The sequence below is a fragment of the Manis pentadactyla genome, chromosome 3 (genome assembly GCF_030020395.1).
Source record: "Manis pentadactyla isolate mManPen7 chromosome 3, mManPen7.hap1, whole genome shotgun sequence".
NCBI lineage: Eukaryota > Metazoa > Chordata > Mammalia > Pholidota > Manidae > Manis > Manis pentadactyla.
Window position 1 is genome coordinate 199,052,329 of NC_080021.1, and position 22,133 is coordinate 199,074,461.

At 45.1% G+C, this 22,133-nt stretch overlaps 1 protein-coding gene across 10 annotated transcripts in view; it reads left to right on the top strand.

Moving 5' to 3' along the window:
• The window catches only part of PALM2AKAP2 (PALM2 and AKAP2 fusion), a 424,280-nt gene that overhangs the window by 220,129 nt on the left and 182,018 nt on the right, over nt 1-22,133 (top strand). For 5 of the 10 annotated variants that reach the window (XM_036903338.2, XM_036903339.2, XM_036903342.2 and 2 more), the window contains 3 exons: nt 11,924-12,038; nt 12,912-12,933; nt 17,751-17,852. In XM_036903338.2, coding sequence (XP_036759233.2) covers nt 11,924-12,038; nt 12,912-12,933; nt 17,751-17,852 — 239 coding nt within the window. Of the gene's footprint in view, nt 1-11,922; nt 12,039-12,911; nt 12,934-17,750; nt 17,853-22,133 lie in introns of those variants that run through there. The other 5 variants (XM_036903350.2, XM_036903340.2, XM_036903344.2 and 2 more) reach the window with 2 other exon arrangements.

Consider the following 22,133-nt stretch of genomic DNA (forward strand, 5'->3'; position numbering starts at 1 on the left):
TCCTCCACTTGTGGTTTTATTTAGGCAAATCCCAGAGTAAATAAGAATAGTGCAACACACACACACACACACCTGGAATCAGGTGAAATTACATGTTTGAAATTATTTGGGGAAAAGAGTAAAAAGTCTAGAAAACACAGCAGTTACCTTCTGTATTATCTCAGAGAAAGCAAATAAGAACAAATTCTTTTTAATCAATTATTTTTGCTAAGCCTAGAGTTGCCATTAATTTGAATTTATTCTTTTAGCATTCATGTTTGACTGAAGGAATTGAGCCAAAGAGTCTGTCTTGAGGTTACTTCCCATTGAGAAACAACTTACGCATTCATTGAAACATTAATTTACTCAACCAACATTTCTTGAGAACTTTCACTGAGCCAGGATCCTTGCTAGATGCTTGATAGAATTCAGAGAAGGATAAGGAAGAGATGGTGATTATCCTCAAGAGGTATGCAAACAGCAGTTGGGAAGGGAACCCCAAATCCATCAATAAGTGGTTAAAATATAGTGAGATAAAATTGGTGATAGAAATATGTCCATGAGATATGGCAGCAAAGAGGAAGGGCACTTCATGGGAAAGGGGACAGGGGAGACCTACTTGAGCAAATACTTCCTGGGTAGTAATTACCCAGGGAAGGGGAGGGGAGAGAGCAAGGGTGATCCAGGCAGACAGCATTAGGGGCAAAGGCATTGAGAGGAGAAAGAGCACCCTGTGTGCAGGAATCTGTAAGGAGACCATTGTCCCTGGAGGTACTGGAGAGTCTGGAAGTGTGTAGACTAAGGCACTGATAGCAGAGACCCTCTGTGAGGGGTTTTGCAGGGGAGAGCATTTGTGGTGCTTCCAGGCACGTTCTGCATTTGAAAGTGATGAGGCTGGTTAGAAGCAGAGAGAGTGGTTAGAAGGTTACAGTAGGCATTTGGGAGGAGTGAGGAGGGAACCCATGTAGAACTGACGAGGAAGAGATTTGAAAACGATTGTGGGGCAAACTGGCAGAACTTAGTGGCTAACGTGTGTATGGTGATCACCAGAGAGGGGCAAGTCAGGGGTCAAGATAACACCCAGGTTTCTATCTTAAGAGGAGTGGATGGTGGTAACAGGAACTGAGCTAAAGACTGCTGGAGGGAGGAACAGCTTTATGGAAAAGATGAGTTTGGTCTTGCATATGTTGTGTTTGAAGTACCTGTGGACCATCCAGATGAGACATTGAGTGTGCAATTATTTATCGAGGCAGGAGTTCAGGAGAGAAGCTGACTCTTGGGTGGGTGTCAGCATGTAGGTGCAACTTAAAGCATGAGGCTGGACATGATTAGCTAGGGATAAAATGCCAAGCCAGTACAGTAAGCCGAATGAACACTTAATGAAGGAGTGGAAGGGGCGCCATATTGAGAATGTGGTGTCATGGCCTCCAAAGGAGGAGTGGTCCGTAGGGTTCAAAAAAAGGAGAAGTCAATAGATGCACACAGTGAGCATCCATTAGGCTTGATAGGACATCATGGACTTACACAAGACCAGATCCAACAGAGTGGCAGGGCAGAAGGCAGAGCAGAGTTAGTTGAGAGATGAATGGGGTGTGAGGATACTGAGGCAGCAAGAGGCAAGTCCTAGAATCTGGAAGGGAGATGCAGCAGTAACCGCAAGCAGGATGCAGGGTCATGGGGAGTTCACCTATTTTTAGTGTGAGAGAATTTATTCTTGTTTATGGACTAAAGGGAAGGAGGCATCTCAGAAAGAGGTTTGAGCTACAGGGGAGAAGGGATAATCGATGGAATACCATCCCGGAGGAATCCGAACAAGGTCAGGTGCACAGGTGGAGGTATTGGCCTTCAACAGGAAAGTCTCTGAGTCAGAGGCTGCAGGTAAGAAGGCTAGATGAGACTTTTTCTCTTCCTACAAAAGGAGACATTTCTAGGGAAGGAAGGGCTTGAGCTACTGAAAAAGGTACTGCTTTGAAAGGAGATCAGCTCAATTTCATGTATTCAAAACTCTTCATTTCTGATGAAACAGACTCAAACAAAGAATCAAACCCAAGAAATCAATGCTCAGTGCAAGCCTGGAAATGATTTCCTGTAGCAGAAATCAACATGCATAGATTCTGATGGGGTAAGCATGTGGTTCCAGATGGAATAAATACACAAGGAAAGGAGAAATAGGCTGGTCTCTGTGAGCTAAGAGAAAACTTACAGAGACAGACATTTTCATTTCTATTTATTTGGGATTAAATTTGCATTTTTTTTTTTTTTTTGCAGAGCAGTGTACAGTCCATTCTGGCTGGAATACAGGGAAGCATGTAAAGCATGGAAGGGGTTAGAGGCGAGCACAGAGGGTGTGAACTGCCAGCCTGGGAAGTGTGACTGGATTTGGGAAGGAGGTGGTGGAGAGCCACCAGGAGCTTTTCAGTGAGGGAAAGGATATGAGCTGTACTTTAGGAATTCTTAAAGGGACCCCTCTCTTCTCTGCCATAATTCTGTCTCAATGACGACATGAAAAAAAGAAAAATGAAATGGGCTTGAGTTTCCACTGACCCCTTGCAGTTAAGGAAGGTCCTGTTGTTTTGCAAGGAGAAGTGGAAATCCTCTGTTTATTTAAGGGCCATTAACCTTTTTTCACAGTAAAATACCAAACGGTCGACTGTGATTCCAGATATACTCATCTAAAGAAAAGGAAGCTGCTTCTGTACAAATTGAGTCACAAATGAAAAATATTTGGGGAATGCCATAGAAACAAATGCACTGTCTTCCTGAAATACAGTGGAAAATGAATTTTGTAGTGTCTAATCTGTGTGAGAACAAATAATATTCTTCCCAATTTTACCTAGAATAGAGAAATAGCTATTACAATAGAGACAGAAAGAGATAGAAGGCTAAATAGCCTTAGAATGGAAGGAGGAGTCAGATGATCAGGTCTCAGGCAGAACTAGGGACCCAGGCAGGAGGACCTATTGGGGGCATCTTGAGAACGCTACTGAAGGTAGGAGCGATTCACCCATGATTGCTCTCCATTTGGGGTCACTCCTCTCAAGACACGGATTACTGGGCAAGAGTTCAGTCCGCCTGGGTTAGTTACATTTCCACTCCTTGGCAAGGGATGTGGGGCCCTCTGATCAGTGGTTTGACCAAATCCTCCTCCACAGGGCACTCCAGAGAGATTACTTCTCGGTACAGGAACTGGGTGTTGTTCTGCAAAGGAAAGTGACAGGGATCTTGGGCAGACAAAATTAATAGTTGCCAGCCACCTTAGCCTCTGTCACCACAGTCACCTGTGAACCACATAGAATGTGTCTTCTGCTCCCACCATTAACTGAAACTTCAGCATCATGGCTGAGCTCAATGTGGTCGAGTCTCGTGCATAGGGGTGACCGGCTCACCACATTTCAAGGCTGGAAAGGTGTTTAAAGTATACAGTCAGCCCAATCTTGGCTCTTTCTGTTGTTAATTGAGCTGGCAAGTGTCTTGAGTTGGCCTGAGACAGACAGCACAGCCGCAGCACACCAAAGAGATGCTGAATTGTTGGTGATTTTCATTGTACCAAGAGTAGAAACTCCCCTGCTGAGATGTTGGATGGGGCAGGGGTTCGAGGTGGCAGTTGGAGAAGCTTAGCTCCAGGGGAGCTCCATTTTCAAGAGTTGATTTGCAATCGTGAATTCCAAACTCTGCAATTGTTTATTTTTTTCTTCTGCTGCTCAGTCAGTAAGGCTCTGCGCTGTGCTTAGCTATGGCCCCACGTCCTCAGCATACTTCTAAGAGCATTCATTCAAAATTCAACAATAAATGGTGAATGTCCTGTATTAATTAGGATTAAATGTGGATACGAGTAGCAGAGACCCACAATCAAACTGGCTTAAACATATTCTTATTTCTCCCTCCAGTAAACATCCACAGTAGGCAGCTAAGATCTCTGGTGGCTGTGCTCTGTTCCTCAGGGACCCAGGCTTCTTCCAGTTTATCCTTCTCTTATCCTTCTCTTCAAAGATCAAGACAGCGATTAGAGCTCTACCTGCACACATGCGCATTACAGGCAGAAATATGAAGGAAGGACCAGAAAAGAAAGGGCTAAAGAAGGTTCTAGAAGCTGCTGTGCAGTGCTTTCACTTACATCCCTTTGGCCAGAATATGCTATGCATGGTTACAAAAGATGCTGAGGAATGGGGACATTATTCTGTGTAGCCACATGCCCAGCTAAACTTTAGGGACTTCATTGCTGTGGAAAAAGGGGAAGATGGAAAAAGGTGACAACTAGCCGTCTCTTTTACATTTTTCCTGTGCTGGATATCTGAAGATTTAGGCAGCTCTCCTCTCCTCTGAGCAACCAACACTCTTCCTGACGTTCTTGTTTTGGCAGATTGGCCAGGCAGGCACCCCACCTGACTGTCCAACTCTGAAACTGCAGTTCAAGAGAAGAGAATAGGTCTGAATTTGGCACCCCCAGCCAGTCTGTCAGCATCTCCTTTTATTCTGGGAGAATTTACTGAGACTCACACACAGCATTTGGCCCATTCCCAGTTCGTGTGTGACACCCTGACCCACGTCCCTCAGTGTGAGGAATGCTGTCAGGGCTCACTGCATTGTTAGGAATAGACTGGCTGGCTCAGAAATTGTTCAGAACTATACGTAGGGTCCCAGGGACGTTGTGAACATTTCTTTATTGCTCCTCTTGCCTCGGCTTTGCTGTGCTTACATGAGGAGTCCCAGAAGTCACTCTTCCTCTTGGCCATTTCCTGCCGTTCCTTTTCTACTCATGCTCCGACTTTTCTAGTCTCCCCACCTCACTCCTGGGCCTCACTTCATGTCACCACTGCTCCCCCACCAGGTAGTAAGTTTCGTTTGCCTGCATCTCCCCTTTTCCCAGAATGGAGCTTCTTCAAGCCACGGTGATTACTAAACTTAACCTCCGCACTCCCAAGGAATAAAATTCAGACAGTGAAAGCTACAGGGAAATGAACTTTGCCTTAGTCTGAGCAAGCATTCTGATGATCATCAGTCTTCAAAAGGGGGCATGGGCTACCTGTGAGCTCCCCATGGATGGAGGGTTTCAAGCCGAGGAAGGATAACTGTTGGGTGGAGTATAGTTCAGGGGCTTTCTGTTTCTGAAAAGCAGTTAGATTAAGTGGCTTCCAGTCCTACCGTGACCTGCAGTTCTGTGAGCATGAAGAATGCATTATGTTGCACTCTGCATTCTTGAGGAAGGGAGGGGAAAAGAGGATGTGGTCATAAGGAGATAGTCAAAAGTAGTGGCAAAGAACACGGGTTCTTCGGCCAGTATATGAGGATCCAAATCCAGGCCCCACATTATCTTTGTGCCCCTGGGCAAGTCAGTAACCTTTCTGTACCTCAGCCTTTCCGTCTGTGTAATGGGAGTTAAAAGATTTCTACTTCATAGGATACTGTGAAGATTAAGTACCAGAATGCATATAAAACACTTAGAACAGTGCCAAGCACACAGTAAACACTCAGAAGTCCTAATCATTATTACAGTTGTCACATACAGGCAATACATACATAATAAAAACAATATTAGAATTACTATCATCATCACTGATGAAGACAGAAAAATGAAGCATACCTGCGTTTGCAGGCAAAGCCCTCTCCAAACCAGAAGACTGTTAGGAACCCAGTCTGTGTCTGTCTGTCCTCTCTTGGATCCCGCTGAGAGACGCCCGCACAAAGGAAGGGTCTGTCGGCTCTTGTACATAGAAGATTTAGGTGTAGTGGAGGATGGGAGGGAAATAGCTAGAGGACTAATGGCCCAAGGTCCCTCTCAGTCAGCCTCTCTCATTCTCTTCTCTCTCTGTTGGAGGTGTATTGTCTCCCACTGCAGAGGAGGGAAGAGCCTTGAAGGCCTGGTATTTCTGGGCCAGGAAGGCACAGCAGAATGACACCCAACGTGAGCTATGGGGATGAGGGACTATTGAGGACTTCCCCGAGGCCTTGTGCTGAGCCATGCCTACTGGAGGGTGGAGCATGCCGTGACTGAAGAGGCCATGCAAGGTCACCTGCCCCCACGTGGGAGTGGGGACATATTCTGGGTCTTTGCCCCTGCTCTCTCCTCTGCCGGGCGTGTTTTCTTCTCAGTCCCCCAGTGAAGGCATCCTTCCAGGCCCAGCTAATTATCCGCTACTCAGTCAAGTTTCTCTCACCATGTTATGCCAGTTGGAAGTTGTATTCAGGTGTGATCACAGTAATAGTTTCAACTCCTGACAAGAAATATGAAAGAAAGAAAGGAAGGAAGGAAGGGAGGGAGGGAGAGGGAAGGAAAAAGGAAAAAAATCTGGAGCTGACAGTCCAGAGCTGGGTAGTTACTCTATGATGCCCTCTAGAACCCAGGCAGTTTCTCTCTTGTGCACACTCAGCCACCCTTAGCACACTCTTGGCCCTGTGGACACATGATGACTGCTCCCCCTTGAGCATCATATTCTTCATGGTAGTCAGAGTAATGCCCCCTCCAGAGATGTCCACATCCTAATCCCCAGGATTTGTAAATATGTTAGGTTGCATGGCAAAGGGGATCCTAAAAAGTAGAAGAGGGAGGCAGAAGAAGAGTCAGAGAGAGGATGGTCAGAGAGATGCAACCCTGCTGACTCTGAACATGGAGGAAGGGCCCACAAGGCATGGAATGTGGGCAGCCTCAGGGAGCTGGAAAAGGCAAAGAAACAGATGCTCCCCCACAGCCTCAGAGGGGATCACAACTCTGCCGACCCCTTGATTTTAGCCTAGTGATACCCATGTCAGGCTTCTGACCCACAGAAATGCAAGATGGTAAGTGGCTGTTGCTGTAAGCCACTAAGTCTGTGGTCTTTGTTAGAGCAGCAGTTGGAAACAAATACATCTGCCTAACACCAGATCCCTGTACCAGGCAGGAATCAGAGAAGCCCTGGTAAAGGGCATATGCCACTTAACGTCAACCTTCCTTCCTCTTTAAGGAGATTTCCCACAAGTCTCTCTGACAATTTCTCCTTACATCTCATTGGCCAGAGCTAACCTGTGGCCCATTTTTCATGCAAATGAAGCTGGGATATGTATATTTTCAGCTGAGCACACTGCTACCCCCCAACAAAATAAGGATCATTAGTATGGAAGAAGAGGAGAGCAGATACAGGGCAGGCAACTGGGAGTTCCGGCCACACGCACTCCCAGGCAGAACTGAAACTTCTACAACACACCATGCTTTTCTCTATTTCACTCTTTTTAGGTTGTATTGTAATATATGCATTTGCTTGATCGTTCTCATTACCTGACCAAGAGCTCTCATGAGCAGACACGGTGGCTGATTTAGTTCTCTGTCCCTAATGCTCAGCGCAGTGCCTGATAGAAAGAAGGTGTCTGCAAAAAGTTGGATGGACGAATGTATAAATGGATTTTGAAATAAGAGGATGGCTAATGCATGTCATAGAGCCAGAGGTCCTTTGTATTTTCCTGTGAGCAAGGTCTGCCAGGGTTAGGGAGATTTTATAAGACCATTTGGCCATGATTGCAATCTCATCTCCAGTAAATTAAGCCTGTACAGCTGCACTGTGTCACTTTTCCTTACCACCTGTTACAGTCTGCCTTTTGCTCAGAAGAAACTGAGCGAGCCGGTCAGAGGCATTATGTGCCCCTGTCTCAGCCTGAAGAGCCTCAATTAACCTTGCGTATAAATTACACTTTCCACCCATTCTTTATTTTTAGCTCAGCTATATCTATTTGGCTCCTCAAGAGAAGACTGCATTAGATTTCAGTAATGAAACTATAAAACCATGGCATTTCTAGCCTGGTGAGAAGACTCTTATTAACCCCATAACGTTCTTGTTTCTGGTGAGCAACTTAGCCCCAGGACTCGGGTTTTCCACAGAAAGATAGTGGCCCAGGCTGTGCAGAGCCCTTAGGACCTGGCCCAACCTGGGCATGTGTGGCAGAGAAATCTGCCACTTAGATCTGACTTGCTCAGACTTAAACTGCATTCATTCCCTTCGGGTGAAACTCAGTTGTTGTTATCACAAAAATCTAGTTTCGTTGCCTTTTTTTTTTCTCTCTCTCTCTCCCTGTTCCTTCTCAGTTACGCTGTATCATGACCCAAATCTTTAGCACTTGAACTATATAGCTGACAGCCCTGAAACCCATAGGGCCAGGGGCACACTGTGGGGACAGATGGGCGAACCGGTGAGCATTAGGTCACAGAATTCTTAGCCACTTGGGGCTGCTTCACTAGGAGAAGTGAGGTACTTAGAGTCAGTCTTTCTTTTTTTTTTAGATAGCCGTTTTTAACACGATTTTATTTTAGAATCCCTAGTAGTGCCTAGCTCTGAGTCCAGCCAAATAAGCTCCATAAATGTGGGTTGAAGTGAATGTAAATCGCCATTGGAGTGCCCCCATCTAAGCCCTGACACAGGAGAAGCCGGCCCCATTCCTGTGCCATGGCCTGTGAAATGCTCCCTTCTCAGCAGTAGGTCAAAGGAGGGGTTAACTGGTTTTATTCTGGTTAGATAAGGAATACATGCATTTTTTAAAAATTGGGAAAATACTGAAAATGATAAAGAACAAAATTAAAATCGCCCAATATCCCATTACCCAGAAACAACTACCACTGGTAATTTTCTTATTTTCTCAATCTTAATCCTCATCAAGAGATCCCTTGTATCCATCCAGATTCCCTGAGGACTGGGGGAAGTGGGGCAAGGGTAGCCTATATTCTTTCTAATCTTTCAACTTCAGGTATTATTAGGATATGTAATATAATGCATATTTTATATATGTATGTATCCCTATAATATATAAATATGTGAGCCTTATCAGTTAGCTGTTGCCCCAATACGTACTACATGATGACTACTCTCAGACTCGCTGGTTTGACACAGAAATGATTTATTCTTGCTCACACTTCTGTGAGAAGACTGGGTGTTTGCTGACCTGGGCTGGGCTCAGTGTGGCCCCTCTAGTTTAAGGTGCAGGTCCAGCTGGGCCTGGCTTCTGACTCTCAGTTGGGCTCAGTCTATTCCCCACGTGCTCTTTCCAGGGCCCAGGCTAAAGGGACAGCGGTTGTCCAGGGAAGCTCCTCTCTTGGTGCTGGCAGAAGCATACGAGAACGGGCCCAATTGGGCAAACACACTCCAAGCCTCTGCTTGTGTCCCATCTGCTAACATCCCATTGGCTAAAGCAGATCACGTGTCCAAGCCCAAAGTCAAAGGAAAGGGAAGTACGTGTCACTCACCTTGAGCCCAAAGCAGATCATGTGGCCAAGACTAACATCAGGGGTCAGGACGCATACTACACCTCCCATGGAGGTGAAGAGGGAAAGGAGAGAATATCTTTGAGAATATAATCCACCCACATCCTAAATTACCCACTGAGGTACTCTGCCCTTTGAGATACAAATAAAATCTGCTCAGTGTTACCATCCAATCTTTCCTGGAAACCTCTAGTCCCAAGCTCCTCTACCCACTGAATCAGTTCAGTACGTGGATCATTTGTCCCATGTATATTGTCCCTATTCCACGTATGTCCCTTTCCTTGACTCCCCCGCAAAATAATTTACACAAATGTGTGTAGAAGATTTTGCTGAACATTTGGAACAGCAAAGCAGTTTTCTCTCTATATATCCATGTTGCTTGGCCCCTCTTCTCTGGATTCTGTTTGCACCTCAGCCTACACACAGCCTCTCAAATCAAAGGTCGCTGAAGAATTCACCTCACCTCAGAAATGCTGAAGGTCTCATCTTGGCTGAGCTGTGCCTTTTTGTAACTCAGTTCAGCCTTTTTTATTCATTCAACATACCTGTATGGAACATTTGTGCTCTCCGCATGATGAATTTATAATCTAGAAGGGGCAATTAGTGATCCATATATGCTCTAACACAGGAATCAGAGTCACTAAACCTCAGCACTACGGATAGCTTGGGCCAGATAATCCTTTGTTGTGGGGGGCTGTCCTGTGCAGTGCAGAATATTGAGCGACATCCCTGGCTGTCTTCCCCACTAGATGCCAGTCGCACCACCTCCATTCTCCTTGAGTTATGCACAACCAAAATATCTCCATTGCCAAAATACCCTGGGAGACAAAATCACTTCAGTTGAGAACTACTGCTCTAACATAGAGTAGACTTGATATGACCTCAGATAAACCAAGATAATGTGCTGATAAACGTTCAGAGGCAGGCAATGTTGTGTCTTGGTCATAAATATATGGCAACTTCATGGGGTGGGTGGTATCTAAGCTGAGACCCAAGTATGGTTAGTGTTTTGAGACAAGTTTCTTGGAGAAGGGAAAAACCTGGTGCACAAATGAGCACAAAAGTAGTAGCTCTGTCTGACTGAAGTCTAGAGGGAAATAGGCATGTTTTTAAGAGTGGAGACCATATAGACGCTAGGAGAGGCTAGGTGCTATGGGACCATCGAAGTCATTTTTGGGCCTTCCACTTTTACTATGAGTGAAACGATAAGTGTATCTGAAGCTGTGTTCATTTGGAGGGGATAAAATTGTATGCAGAGTTGGTCTTTGTAACCCAAAGTAATTGCTGCCAGGTCTCACCCATCCAGAGGTCATTTTTCTGATGGAGGGGAAGGAAACAGAAAAGGCCTCTGAAAGGCACAGTGCATCCCTCAGTAAATTGTGCCTGTATCTTGGTGTTCCTTAGCCCTTAGAAGATGTCACTGTGAACCCTTTATTTGGGGTCTTAGTCTAACAGAATTGGTTAGGTAGTTCCCAGCAGCAGTTAGAAGATGGACGAGGAGGAGGGGAGGGAGAGGAGTAATACAGGCAGGCAGACACTCCACAGCAAAGCTTCCAGCACAACAGAGGCCAAAGAAACCGAAAGCAAAACTGAATGAATGAAAGAAGAAATTCAGACCAAATGATTCCAGAAGGTTGATAGCCTGGAGTCCTCTAGGTGGGGGGACAGCCATCCCTTCATAACCCAAAGGCATTGCTACATAACAGCGCCACCCTTGTGTGCCAACATACTCAATGTTTATAGCAAGGCAGGAAATATGTGAAATACTGTAGAATCTATACAGTGAGAGTTTAGCATGGTGGTTAGGAGTAGGGTCTAGAGTTATCCTGGCTTGAATCCTTACTTCAGGGTTCTGCAACAATAAACTAACTTTGCTAAGCCTTTATGATCTCATCTTTGAAATGGGGATTCCTTACTCAGAGGGCCATTGCGAAGGTTAAATGACATAAGCTATGTGAATTCTTAGCTTGGTTCTCAGCACAGATTTAGTGCTCAATAAGAGGTAATGGTTATTGCTATCATCTCATTGAAAGGATACAGCTATTACTGAAGCCTCCCCTAAATCACAACCATAGCTGCTCTTCTGGAATATTCCCAGAGTCTCCTAGCAGTGCTGAAATTTCTCTTTCAGAAAATATATAAGACGGTTGTGAAAACTGAGGAAAATTCCAGAAAAGGAGGGACAATTGTATCAGTTCCTTCTACCCCCACCCCTTTTGGGCTGTACAGGCCAGACCCCTGAGGGAGGTGACGGCAGGTTCCCAAGGCTGATGGCCACCAGCTATTTTTCAGCAGCATATTTCCTTTGAGCAAGCCTGGTTCTTCACCCTTTGGCCCACCTGACAGAAGAGCAGTTATTCTGGATAGCTAGAAAAATATAACGCTGTTTTCTTTCTGCTCTTATGTCCTATGCTGTGTAAAAATAGCTACCTCCAAATTAAGAACTGCACATCAATAGACTTAGAGGGGAGACACCAAAGTGGATTGCAAAGTGCTGGCAGTGAACTAGAGGCAGTAGCTCTGCGTTGTTTTCCTTTGACCAATGTCTGCTAAGTGGCAAAGCCAAAAAGACGGGATGCTCTGTAATATGAAATCTTGGCCTGATACCTCAGTGTAATGCAGAATGGAGACTTCCGGGAAATCACCCAACAGGAAGGAGCTGCCCTCTGGCACACGGATGGCACCACACTCAAGGGACCTCTCCTCTGTTTGTGTGTTTTCCAGGCTGGAGCAGGAAATACAAGCGCTAGAAAGTGAAGAGTCCCAGATATCTGCCAAAGAGCAAATCATCCTAGAGAAACTAAAGGAGACAGAAAAATCCTTCAAGGACTTTCAGAAGGTGAAGAAAACAAATGTGGTTTCTCTAAATTAGATCCGCGGGGAAGCAAGCGCTAGTAAAACGATGCCCAGTGGAGAAAAGGCCAGTTGGTATTGATAAGTCTGAACGAATACCCTGTGAGGTGATGGGCAGGTGTGTGAGGCCCAGGGCCATCTCTGAAGTCGGGAGGGGACTGACTGCAGGCGTGGGACCACCAGGCCTGCTGGGAAGCACAGGGAGGAGCCATTAAATTAACCCCATCTACCTGCTGTCCAAACCCTTTATGTGCTCTATGCCTAAAAAACCAATACTTATTAAGCATATTAAAGCCCTGGGGCTTTAATTAGACTTTGCTTTTTTTAAAAAAAAAAGTCTTTCCTTTATAAAAATGCCAGAGGCAAAAACCATATCAAATGGACATAAATTCCAGATACAGAAAGTATAACTACATGAATTTTATTGTCTATGAAAACAGATGGTGTCATGTAGCAAAGAGGAGAGAATCCATAAAGCCGGTAGGCTCTGCATATCTCAGGATCTTCCCTCCATCTTAGAGCCTCGGTTTCCTCAGGTACCCATCAGCAATAGGAAAGCAATCTAATCAAATTAATTTTAAGATGGGATTTTCTGGTATCACTTCTCTAACACAACCAAGGTATCTACTGGATAAATGAAACAAATCTCTACTAGGAGAAATTCGGTATAAGGTGGAAATGGTAAATCTTTCCCTTAAAGTTCAGGATCCCAAAAAAATTTCCCAGAAGAAAAGAGAGCCTTGGGATTGCCCAGCAGTCAGATTCTGGGCCTGGGCCTGGGTGAGAAAGACAGTTAAATGAAGGAGGGCTTATCCTCCCACCCGTGTAGTAACGCTCTGCCCTGCTTTTGTTTCCACAGAGCTTCTCCAGTGCGGATGGAGGTAAGTGTAAGTGTTCTCCGCCCCCGGTCTGTAGAAGAATATTTTTGTCCTGATCAGTTAAGTGGGTTTCGTTAGCACGGGCCCCTGGGAGATGTGCTGTGTGGTTTGTAAGGACGTCAGAAAGGAGCGGCCCTGTGAGCAGGCATGGAGCAGTCGTGTCCCAGTCTCCTCTGCTTCAGGGACTGCTTCTCCACTCAGTGGTTCTCGACTAACGCAGCTGGCCTGGCTGTTCTCCCTCCTGTCCAGTTGCAAAGGTCCTTTGCTGGGGCCTTTCTTGAAAGATGCTCAGCAAAGCATGCTAACATCAGGACCAAGTCCCTGGCAGGAATGGACCCATCTGTGCCCATGGTTAGCTCTCCAGGCCACAGCGCACATCAGAGGGGTCTCATCTGGTGTTTAGGAAACCTTAATAGGCCTCTGGTTTTCCTTTGAATCAGCAAACTGCAGTTTCTTCAACCTTCCAGGGCAGCAGGGCTGGGCAGAACTTCCACCCCCGTGGGGCAGAGCCGGCCTGGAGCATGTGAAGGGAAGGAGCAGGGGACTGGCTTGCTGACCCCATCCTAGCAGGCGTGGGCCTTCCGCCTGCTCTCCCCTCCCTTCCTTGCCTCTGCCTTCCACTCTTACCCTCGCTGGGGCTGTGGGGATGAAGTTGGGATCGGATGCTTCTCATCCTTCTCCTTGCTCCCCGAACCTCAGCTACAAACTCATGAAAGCCACTTCACCCCCACTTTCACTCTGGCCGCAGCTAGACCTGCTCTGTAATGCTGGGACTTGTCGAAAGGATCAGATACCACCTGCTCACCCGGTTCTTAGAAGGTCAACCTCTCAACGGGGAAGATGAGCAGGAGCCAGATTAAGAGTTGGCATGAGTGTTCTCCCACTGTCATTTGGAAAAATACAGTAAAGGTTTTAAACCGCAGAGATGTAAAATGCATTTTTCTGGATTAGCCAAAGATACTTACACTAAGGATAGTTCTGACTTTGGGGGAAAAAGGGGGTTTTGTGAGAGTGTGTGTGTGTGTGTGTGTGTGTGTGTGTGTGTGTGTGTGTGTGTGTGTGTGTGTGTGTTTTCCCAGCAAGTGAAATCCTGGAGAGCTGGATTTTGGCTCCCTGCTGATCTTTGGGAAGGTATTAAATGAAACCTCATGTTCCCAGCACATGTGGCAGAACTAAGTGAAGGCCAAGCCAGCAGGGACTCCAGGAGGAGGCCCGGAGACAGCTCTAGAGCCTCCTTTCGGGTGCAGAGCAAGGACTGAGGAGATGGCTTTGCCTGTTTTGAAGGACTGGAGGTGGCAGCATGCGGAGGGCAGTGGGCCTCCCTGGCACTGGGGGAGCTCTGAAGCAGCCACTGCCCGTAAGTGGCAGTAAAGCATGGCGTGTCAGGCTGGGATGGGGGGGCTGCGGGGCACTGACCCACAGACGCCCACATACCAGAGGGTGCATGTTGGCCTTCTGTGCTCTCACTTCTTTTTTCCTCTTCCCATTTCAAGCCTGGACCTTTCCTAGACTCTCTATAACTAGGGAAGAGATGGGACCTGCATGTTATGTGCCAGGGAAGGCTGTGTGGGACATGGAGACCCACATAGTCTATGAATTGTTAACAAACAAAAATGAGACCATGTTATGTGCCACTGTCTTTCATTTTCACCCAGAATTTTTCTCATTTCCCTTTGCATTACTTCCCACTATTTTCATTCATTCACCTAAGCAATTCATAGAGGTGTTAAGAAACCTGATTGTGACTGAGAAGGGAGCCTGCAGAGAAAATTGCCCTCATGACTCTATCCTCTGTTGCTTTTTGGGTGACCTCAGACTTAGGAGGATGCACAATTTTAGTGATCCCTAGAAATGGCCAGGGAATAGTCTCTGTGGCCTTATCTTTCACCTTAAATTATGATTCCTACTCTCTCTGGTTGTGCCTATGCCTGGGGGGACCTTTCCAACACACTACTACTGGCAAAGAAAGCAGCATGAAGGAGGGAACACATTCTCTGGGGATGTGGTCAGTGTTTAGGTCATACTGAGGTCTGAGGGTAAAAACTGAGGCACACCCAGAAGAGGGACTTTGGGATGTCTGATTATTTTCTCAATCTTTGACTTCAAAGTTGCCAAGCCCCTCTTAGAATCAACCGTTGTTATTAAGAACTAATAAAAATTACTATAGAATAATAATGCCTTAAGGAAAATACCCAGCTTCTGAAACACAGTGATTATAGAATCCAGGTCCAACTGAGATTATTTTATGGCACAAGATGCTGCAGATAATCAGGAAGAGCTTCCCCACATTAGCGAGGTACCCAAAGATGGCTGCTAGTGTGTGCCTAAGTGTCACGGCCCCACTTCAGGTGCCCCGTGCACATGTCAAAGGAAACAAAGACACTGTAGTGCTGGATCACTGGTGGGTTTTGGTTACATGTAGCCTTGGCAGTCAAGACCACTGCATTTCTACCTTGAGTAGACTTTCTCAGCCCTGTACTTTCTAATGCCCCCTCCCTTCCTTCCCATCCCATATACCCACCTGTTACATAGCAGCACTGTCACAAGTTGAGTGAGTTGTTTTTACTGCCCTAAACAGGTACAGTGTTTTGTGTAACTATAAATTTCATGGAGTAGGTATCTAGTGCTAATTCTGTTATTTACCCATTGAGATGCTGGTATGAAACCCTTAGCCAGAACTAGCAGAGGAAAATGTCTGTCCTGCGCCTGTCTCAGTCCCTGCCTTACAGTATTGATCTTTGCAGGCTTTCATCCCATCCTAGTTTGTGATGGCCTGGGAAACATTAAAACCGTTATCCTAATTGTTGGGAAATCTCAGTGTGTCTTCAGTTGCCCATAAGTCATGTTGTCAGGAGAGTTTTCATCGGTTTTGTTTCTCTGGCTTTGCTATTCATGTTCTTTGTAGAACAAAGAACTAGAACTGATTTGAAGCACTCATCTTAACTTTCTGCTTTGTAAGTGATTGCTTTCGACCTTCTCTGGCATTGAGAATGGCAGGCCACTCTGACTTGGGCAGGAAAAGCTCAGCTTACTGACCAAAGCCACATGAAGAAGTTCTTCCCATGGAAGCTTTGGAGGCTCTGTCTCTTATTCTTTGTGTTGGTTTATAAAACACCTCCAGGCTGCATAAGCTTAGGGTTTACTGCCTAACAGCATATTGAGGGGGCCACCCCATCCTCTTTCTCTTGCCCTCTCCTGGCTACCCCCGTATCTCTTAGCAGAAGCCCTGTAGACCCAGCCCTCCAAGAGCTGTAGTCCTCAAGCATAGCCAGTGAAAGGGCAAAGGCAACTTCATCACCCACCGTGGGCAGCTGCCTCCTGGGGGAGGCTGAGACATGAGCAGGAGGAATTGCATGTCCTTAAGATGCAGAATCCCCTGTCCCAAGTGCCTTTTGTTTCTAGCTGCTAAAACTTTCAGTATGTAAAACAAATGCTAGAGCTCTATATGTAGCATAGAATGGTCTAGACAACTGTGTGACTAGTTTGTGAGGTCTCACCTGGTCTTAATGTCTTGACCTCCATCTCATTTGAATGCAAAAGGTCAAATTTACCAAGATCCCACTCCACCAATTTCTGGAAATCATCAGTAAAACTCATAAGTTCTGCAAATCTGCTCTGGTCATTTTTTATCCCCCCAAACTGTCCCTCTAGCACCACATTACTGCTCCATTCTTCCCATGGGCCACTGTTAGCAATCTATCCCTATGCACTCTGGACTGTGTTACCCTAAGCTGCCACTCTCTCTGGTCCTGCCTTGTGCTGGTTTGGGACCCAGACCCTTCCCACAGTGAGAGTAAAGTCTGCAACCTAACTTTATCCTGGCTGAATTGTGGTGCCACTGAGCCAAGATACAGAGTACAGGAAAAGCAGCACAGGAGTGAAGAGGAAAGTTCATTTTGGACATGTTGCCTTTGAGGTGACTGGGATATTCAGTGGAGAGATGTGAGAAACAGTTGGATGTCATCATTGATGAGTGATTGACATTCTAGGATTCTAGGATGTGGTTGTGACACAGGAAGGAATTACCTCATACAGAGCCCAGCTTTCTACAATGATCTTCATGTTCCTACTTCTCTCTGGGGGGGCACAGATTCTTGTCTCACCCTGTGGTTTCCATTTCCCCCCTCCTCTGACACTTGGGCATACCTGCTGGTCTTCATGCCCTGCGGGGGCTCCCTTCCCTGAATGGGATTGTTAAGATATTTTCCCAAGCAGAGCTGGTCTCCCTCTTTTGTACAGACACATTTTGTACAGCTGAACAGTGGTGTTTATGGGTATTGTTATTTGGAATTGCAGGATTTTCTGGGTGAAACCGCCCTCAAGCATTGAAATGGTGGGATAAATTCAGCAGTTTTGATTTTTCAATGCCTATAAAATTGGTCTTCCAAATGAATCAGGTACTTAAATCTGTATTTGCAGTTCAGGAAGTGAGCTCCAAATCTCTTTTCCAGTTCTGTTTAAGGCATATTTCCAGTTTGGCATCCCATATTTGGTCAAACCCACTGCTTTGATAACAGCTCTCAGCAGCCCATCTTTTTTTTCACCCTGAACTCATTGTGTTTTTAGAATCTAGAGCTTTCTGATGAATCTTTTAATACATAGAGAAGTTCTGAGTTCTCTGGCCAGGATCCTTCCTACCTCAGCTACTCTGCTGAATACCAGTCACTGGGCAAATGCCTGTCTTTGTTTACCCTGATCCTCTCATTCAGTGGCTGCCTCCGTAGTCCATTATGTAGGGCAGGCAAGCTGCTGTCTCGCCAGTGAACCCACGGGGCCTCCCGACACTGTGCCTAATTGTATTCCCTGTTCTCTGCTACCAGATGCAGTAAATTACATTTCCTCCCAGCTCCCCGACCTGCCAATTCTCTGTTCACGAACAGCAGAGCCATCACCTGGGCAGGACGGGACCAGTAGAGCAGCTGGTAAGTCCTGGGGAGCTGTTTGGTTATGATGCCAGGACTGGCCACAGGGCTGGCATTTCTTTGAGTTTATTGATGAGCGATACCCAGATAGCCTTATACGGAGCACCTGTCCTCAGCCTAGCCTCAGACATAGAATTTATAGTGGCCACACAGGGCAGGCACTAGGGGAGTAGTAATTAAAGACCAAATGACAGGGAATATTGAGAAAATCATAAAGCATTTTCCCTCCGGCTTCAGAGGAGTCTGTCTCTTGTGTTTGTGGTCTTTATTTCTGTCCTTATTCTCAAAGTTAATCTGTACTCTGCCTCCAGGGATTTTTATTTCCTGTATGGGAACTTTACAAGATCAAATGAGCTATGATGGGAGCTGGGCAGAAACTGTTTTCAAATAGTAGAAGTGTGTTGCCAAAATCCTCTGGGAATCTGTATTATGAACATGTATTCCCAAATCTTCCCATTTCTGTAATTGTTTCTTGGCTGCTGTGGTATATTTAGGAAAAAAAGTAACAATTTAAAGAACACATGTTTCTCACTAATGTTTCTCACAAGCGTGGATTTTAGAAAGTAATACATTTATGAGTATAAAGTATATAGAGAGCTAGGTTTTGCTCTGCTCAATGCAAATATGCCTCAGAAATCAGAACTGAACGGATGTGAACAGTAAATCTCTATGCTAATCTTTTTGCTCTGGGTAGAAATGCACTGAGGGCCAGGGGTTCAAAGGAAAAAATGAATTTCCTGGGTTGCATGGTTAGTGACAATGTAGGTGAATTCAAATATGAACATCAAATGATGATTCAAAGATTCTAGGTAAGTATGTTTAAAATAAGTCACATATAATGACACCTTTTGTAAGACAAAACAATCAGAAACTTTTAAGCCAGAGTTAATCTTTTAGATAGGCCAACCTGAATATTCTATGACACAAATAATCTTTTCTTATTTTAATGTAAAAGTAAAGTAAGACAACAAATAAATATTGACATAGGTGTCATGTGTCCTAACTAAATTTAAATATCTGCTGGGTGTCTCTGTAAACATCTTAGCATATTACTTTTATGTACAGATTCACAGAGTTCTAGAGTTGGGTGGGACCATAAGTGGTGTCTAGTCAACCCAGGCCAGGTCCATGCATCCCTGGACAATTACAGGACGGATAAACTGGAACTTTCAGTCTGCGTCTGTGCAACAGAGGTATCACTGGCAGTGATTTAAGCTGCAGACTCTTAAATGCTCCCAGGGGCACTTCTGGGATCAACTCAGGTACTAACTGTTCAAAAGTCACACATCTTTCTGCTTGTTATTAGAGACTTGGGTGTTCACAGTTCCCAGTAGTTGTGGGTAAACAACTTCCTCGCCCCTCTCCAATTTCCTGCATCCCACAGGACCGGTGATATCATTCAACTAATGGATCAACCCACGGAGGACACAGTGTATGAAAGCTAATTTTTAAGGGATTTAAAAAGAATTTGAGCAGTGTTGTTAACCAAGTTCAGTTAAGTTCCAGAGTGGTGTGTTAATGTGATGGCAGGGCTGTGTATGTAGAAATACACATACATCACAGCCTAGCATCCTTCATATTTGAAGATACTGCAAAACAGTGATCCAATCAGCAAATGCATTTCTAGAAAGTCTTATGTGATCAGAATCTTTTAAAAATAAGTTTATATGTACTTTTGTTTATTAGTTAATAACTAATTTGCGTTAAGTGCATCTACTGTGGAAACACATATAAGAGCAGTGTGTGGAAAGAATCTCATTTGGTGTGGTTAACTCCTTTGTCCAGGCTGTGTTTGGAATAGAGTATCCAGATTCATTCTCAGCAGGGCTGACAGTTGCTGACAGAGCATGGATGGCATACCGATTAATGACACTCACCTCTGAAATTCTCCATCTTGCTTTAGGAATGTCCTTTTGGAAATTTGCACAGTCTTAGGGCTGTTTTTATAAATGTCACTTGTCATTACTCAACATAATGACAAATGTTCTGGTTGTCTGGAGTTTGGGAAGTTTAGCATGCTTTGTAAATGGGAATTTATTTAGGATCATTGCTTTTCAGAGTTAAGAGGTATCTATTCCAATCTCTATTCAAATATGGAGGTCAGAATATAGCAGCCCTGCAAAGTGGCCTCAAACCCCAGACACACCTCCCCAGGCAGCCCATTCTGTCTGTAATTAGTTCTGACTGTTGGGAAGTTCTTCTGGTCATTTGTCTGCCTTCATCTTCCACCCATTGGTCCTTATCCTACCCTGCAAGCTACTCAGAACAAACCTAAATTGTGATTTCCCTTTAAGTATTTGAAAATAACTCTCATTCCAGGTCTTTCCCAAATCCCCATTCTTTGTCCCTTTAATACCCATGGCCCCAGTCTCTTCAGCAAATAGTCCTGAGACGATGAGATTATTTTGAGGCACCCTCCATCGTCCCTGCCTCTCCCCAACAAACACTCCCCACTTTGTCTCTAGCCTTCCTGCCCTGCGGTGCTCAGAGCTGCTGCTGGGGGCGTAGGGTGAGGCGGGGGGGGCGGGGGGGGTAGGCTGGTTGCCGAGCAGAGCAGAGTGTGACGCCGCAGACCATGGGACTCACTTTGCTGACACCCGGGCCTTTCACTGTCAGGTTCTAAAGTAAAGCCTCAAAGTCTCTGGATGTGTTCTGCTGCTCAGCCTCATCTCCTTTACAGTGTAGTTGTTCCAGAATCATTTCAGTTGAAACGTGCAATCTCTTCTTCCCAATTTTTTCATACTGTTTCACCTGCTCACACACAGAAGATCCTACAAAATTATTTCTTAATCTCAAAGGGCAAGAATAAGGATGAGCTGTGTGCCTTTCTGCCCTTTGTAGATTTGATCTGACTATTAAATTTCTTCTTGTTAGATTGCCCCTCCTGAGGGTCAGGAGTCCCCTGGGTCACCGAGGAGCCCCTCTGGAAGTCGGGGAGGGGAATGGTATAAAGGGATGTGGTTGTCGGGGGCCAGGTGTTCTCTCCCATTTCAAACACGCAGCTCCTCTGTCCTTGGGTTTATAGATTGTATTTCTGCATTGTGCTTCAGTTGAATAAAGGGGTTGACAGTTTTGAAAATGAAAACTCTCTTTTCTATTGTTGGGGTTTTTATAGCTCATGATTGTGGCACCACATAGCCTCACTTTTCTTCTCAAATAATGCCACCTCAGTTCTGAAAAGCAGGCTTTCATTGTTTTTTATCATTTCACTGACCTAAACATAGCACAGTTGGAACCAAAGTCAGAGGCCTGTGGCACACTGGCAGGGGTTCCTGGCCCCTGAGAATCCTAAATTGGCACCTACAGGGCATGATCATTAACCAGTAGCAAGTTTGGCAGTTGTCCTGACACCCAGGACACACGTTTCTGTCTTGTCCTCAGGAATATAAGGGACTTTGTGACAATCCAGATATGCTATATCTCCGTCATTTGCCTAATCTGTCGAAAGACCTTGAACAAGAAAGAAAATGAGATTTAAACTGTATACTATCTGCCTGATGAACCTATACTGGCTCTTCATGGTTTCTGCTCTTTGAAGACTTACTCTAGAACTCAGCCATCCATGATGTCAAGCTACTTCTATGCCTAGTTTATGGAATTCCTTCCTTCTAATTTTTTAAAATCAGAACTTTGAGTGCCTATAGCTCTTTTCCTGGTGTACAAGATTCTTGAGATATATTCATCAATAAGGGAATGACTGCCCTAGGCCCAAAGCACTGAGAGCATTTATATCCCTGGGTGCTTCATTATTTTCCAGTCTTCTCCACTCATCTGGGCTTTGCTTCCCCCTGAACAATATTCTTTCTGACACTTTTCAGATAGAAAACTGTCCTCCTGGACTAAAAAGATGGAAGCAAAGTTAGATATGAGAATTTCGCTTTTGCTTTTGTTATCCATCAATGTCATACCTTTGTTGACTTATTTTTGTTAATACTAAGATGTATTGGGAAAAAAAAATAACTCAAAGAAATTTTTGAATACTAGTTTTAAAGTTAGAGATTGCCCTCTGGGATGAGAGGGGGAATCCAGTCTGAATTAATTTCCTCATGTTCATTGTTGACATCACAGTAGCCAAGTTTGTATCTCGATCCTCAAGAGAAGGTGTGAACATATATATCCATGCATAATCTCATGCCTGAAGGGACAAGACTGCGCATAGGTATGTTCAGTCAATAAGCCAAGCATATGCATTGCTTCTCGTCCATATTCCAGGTAAGATGCCAGCCACTGGATGTTCATTATATTGGGATATCTCACTTCTGGGTGACAGTCACGATCTGG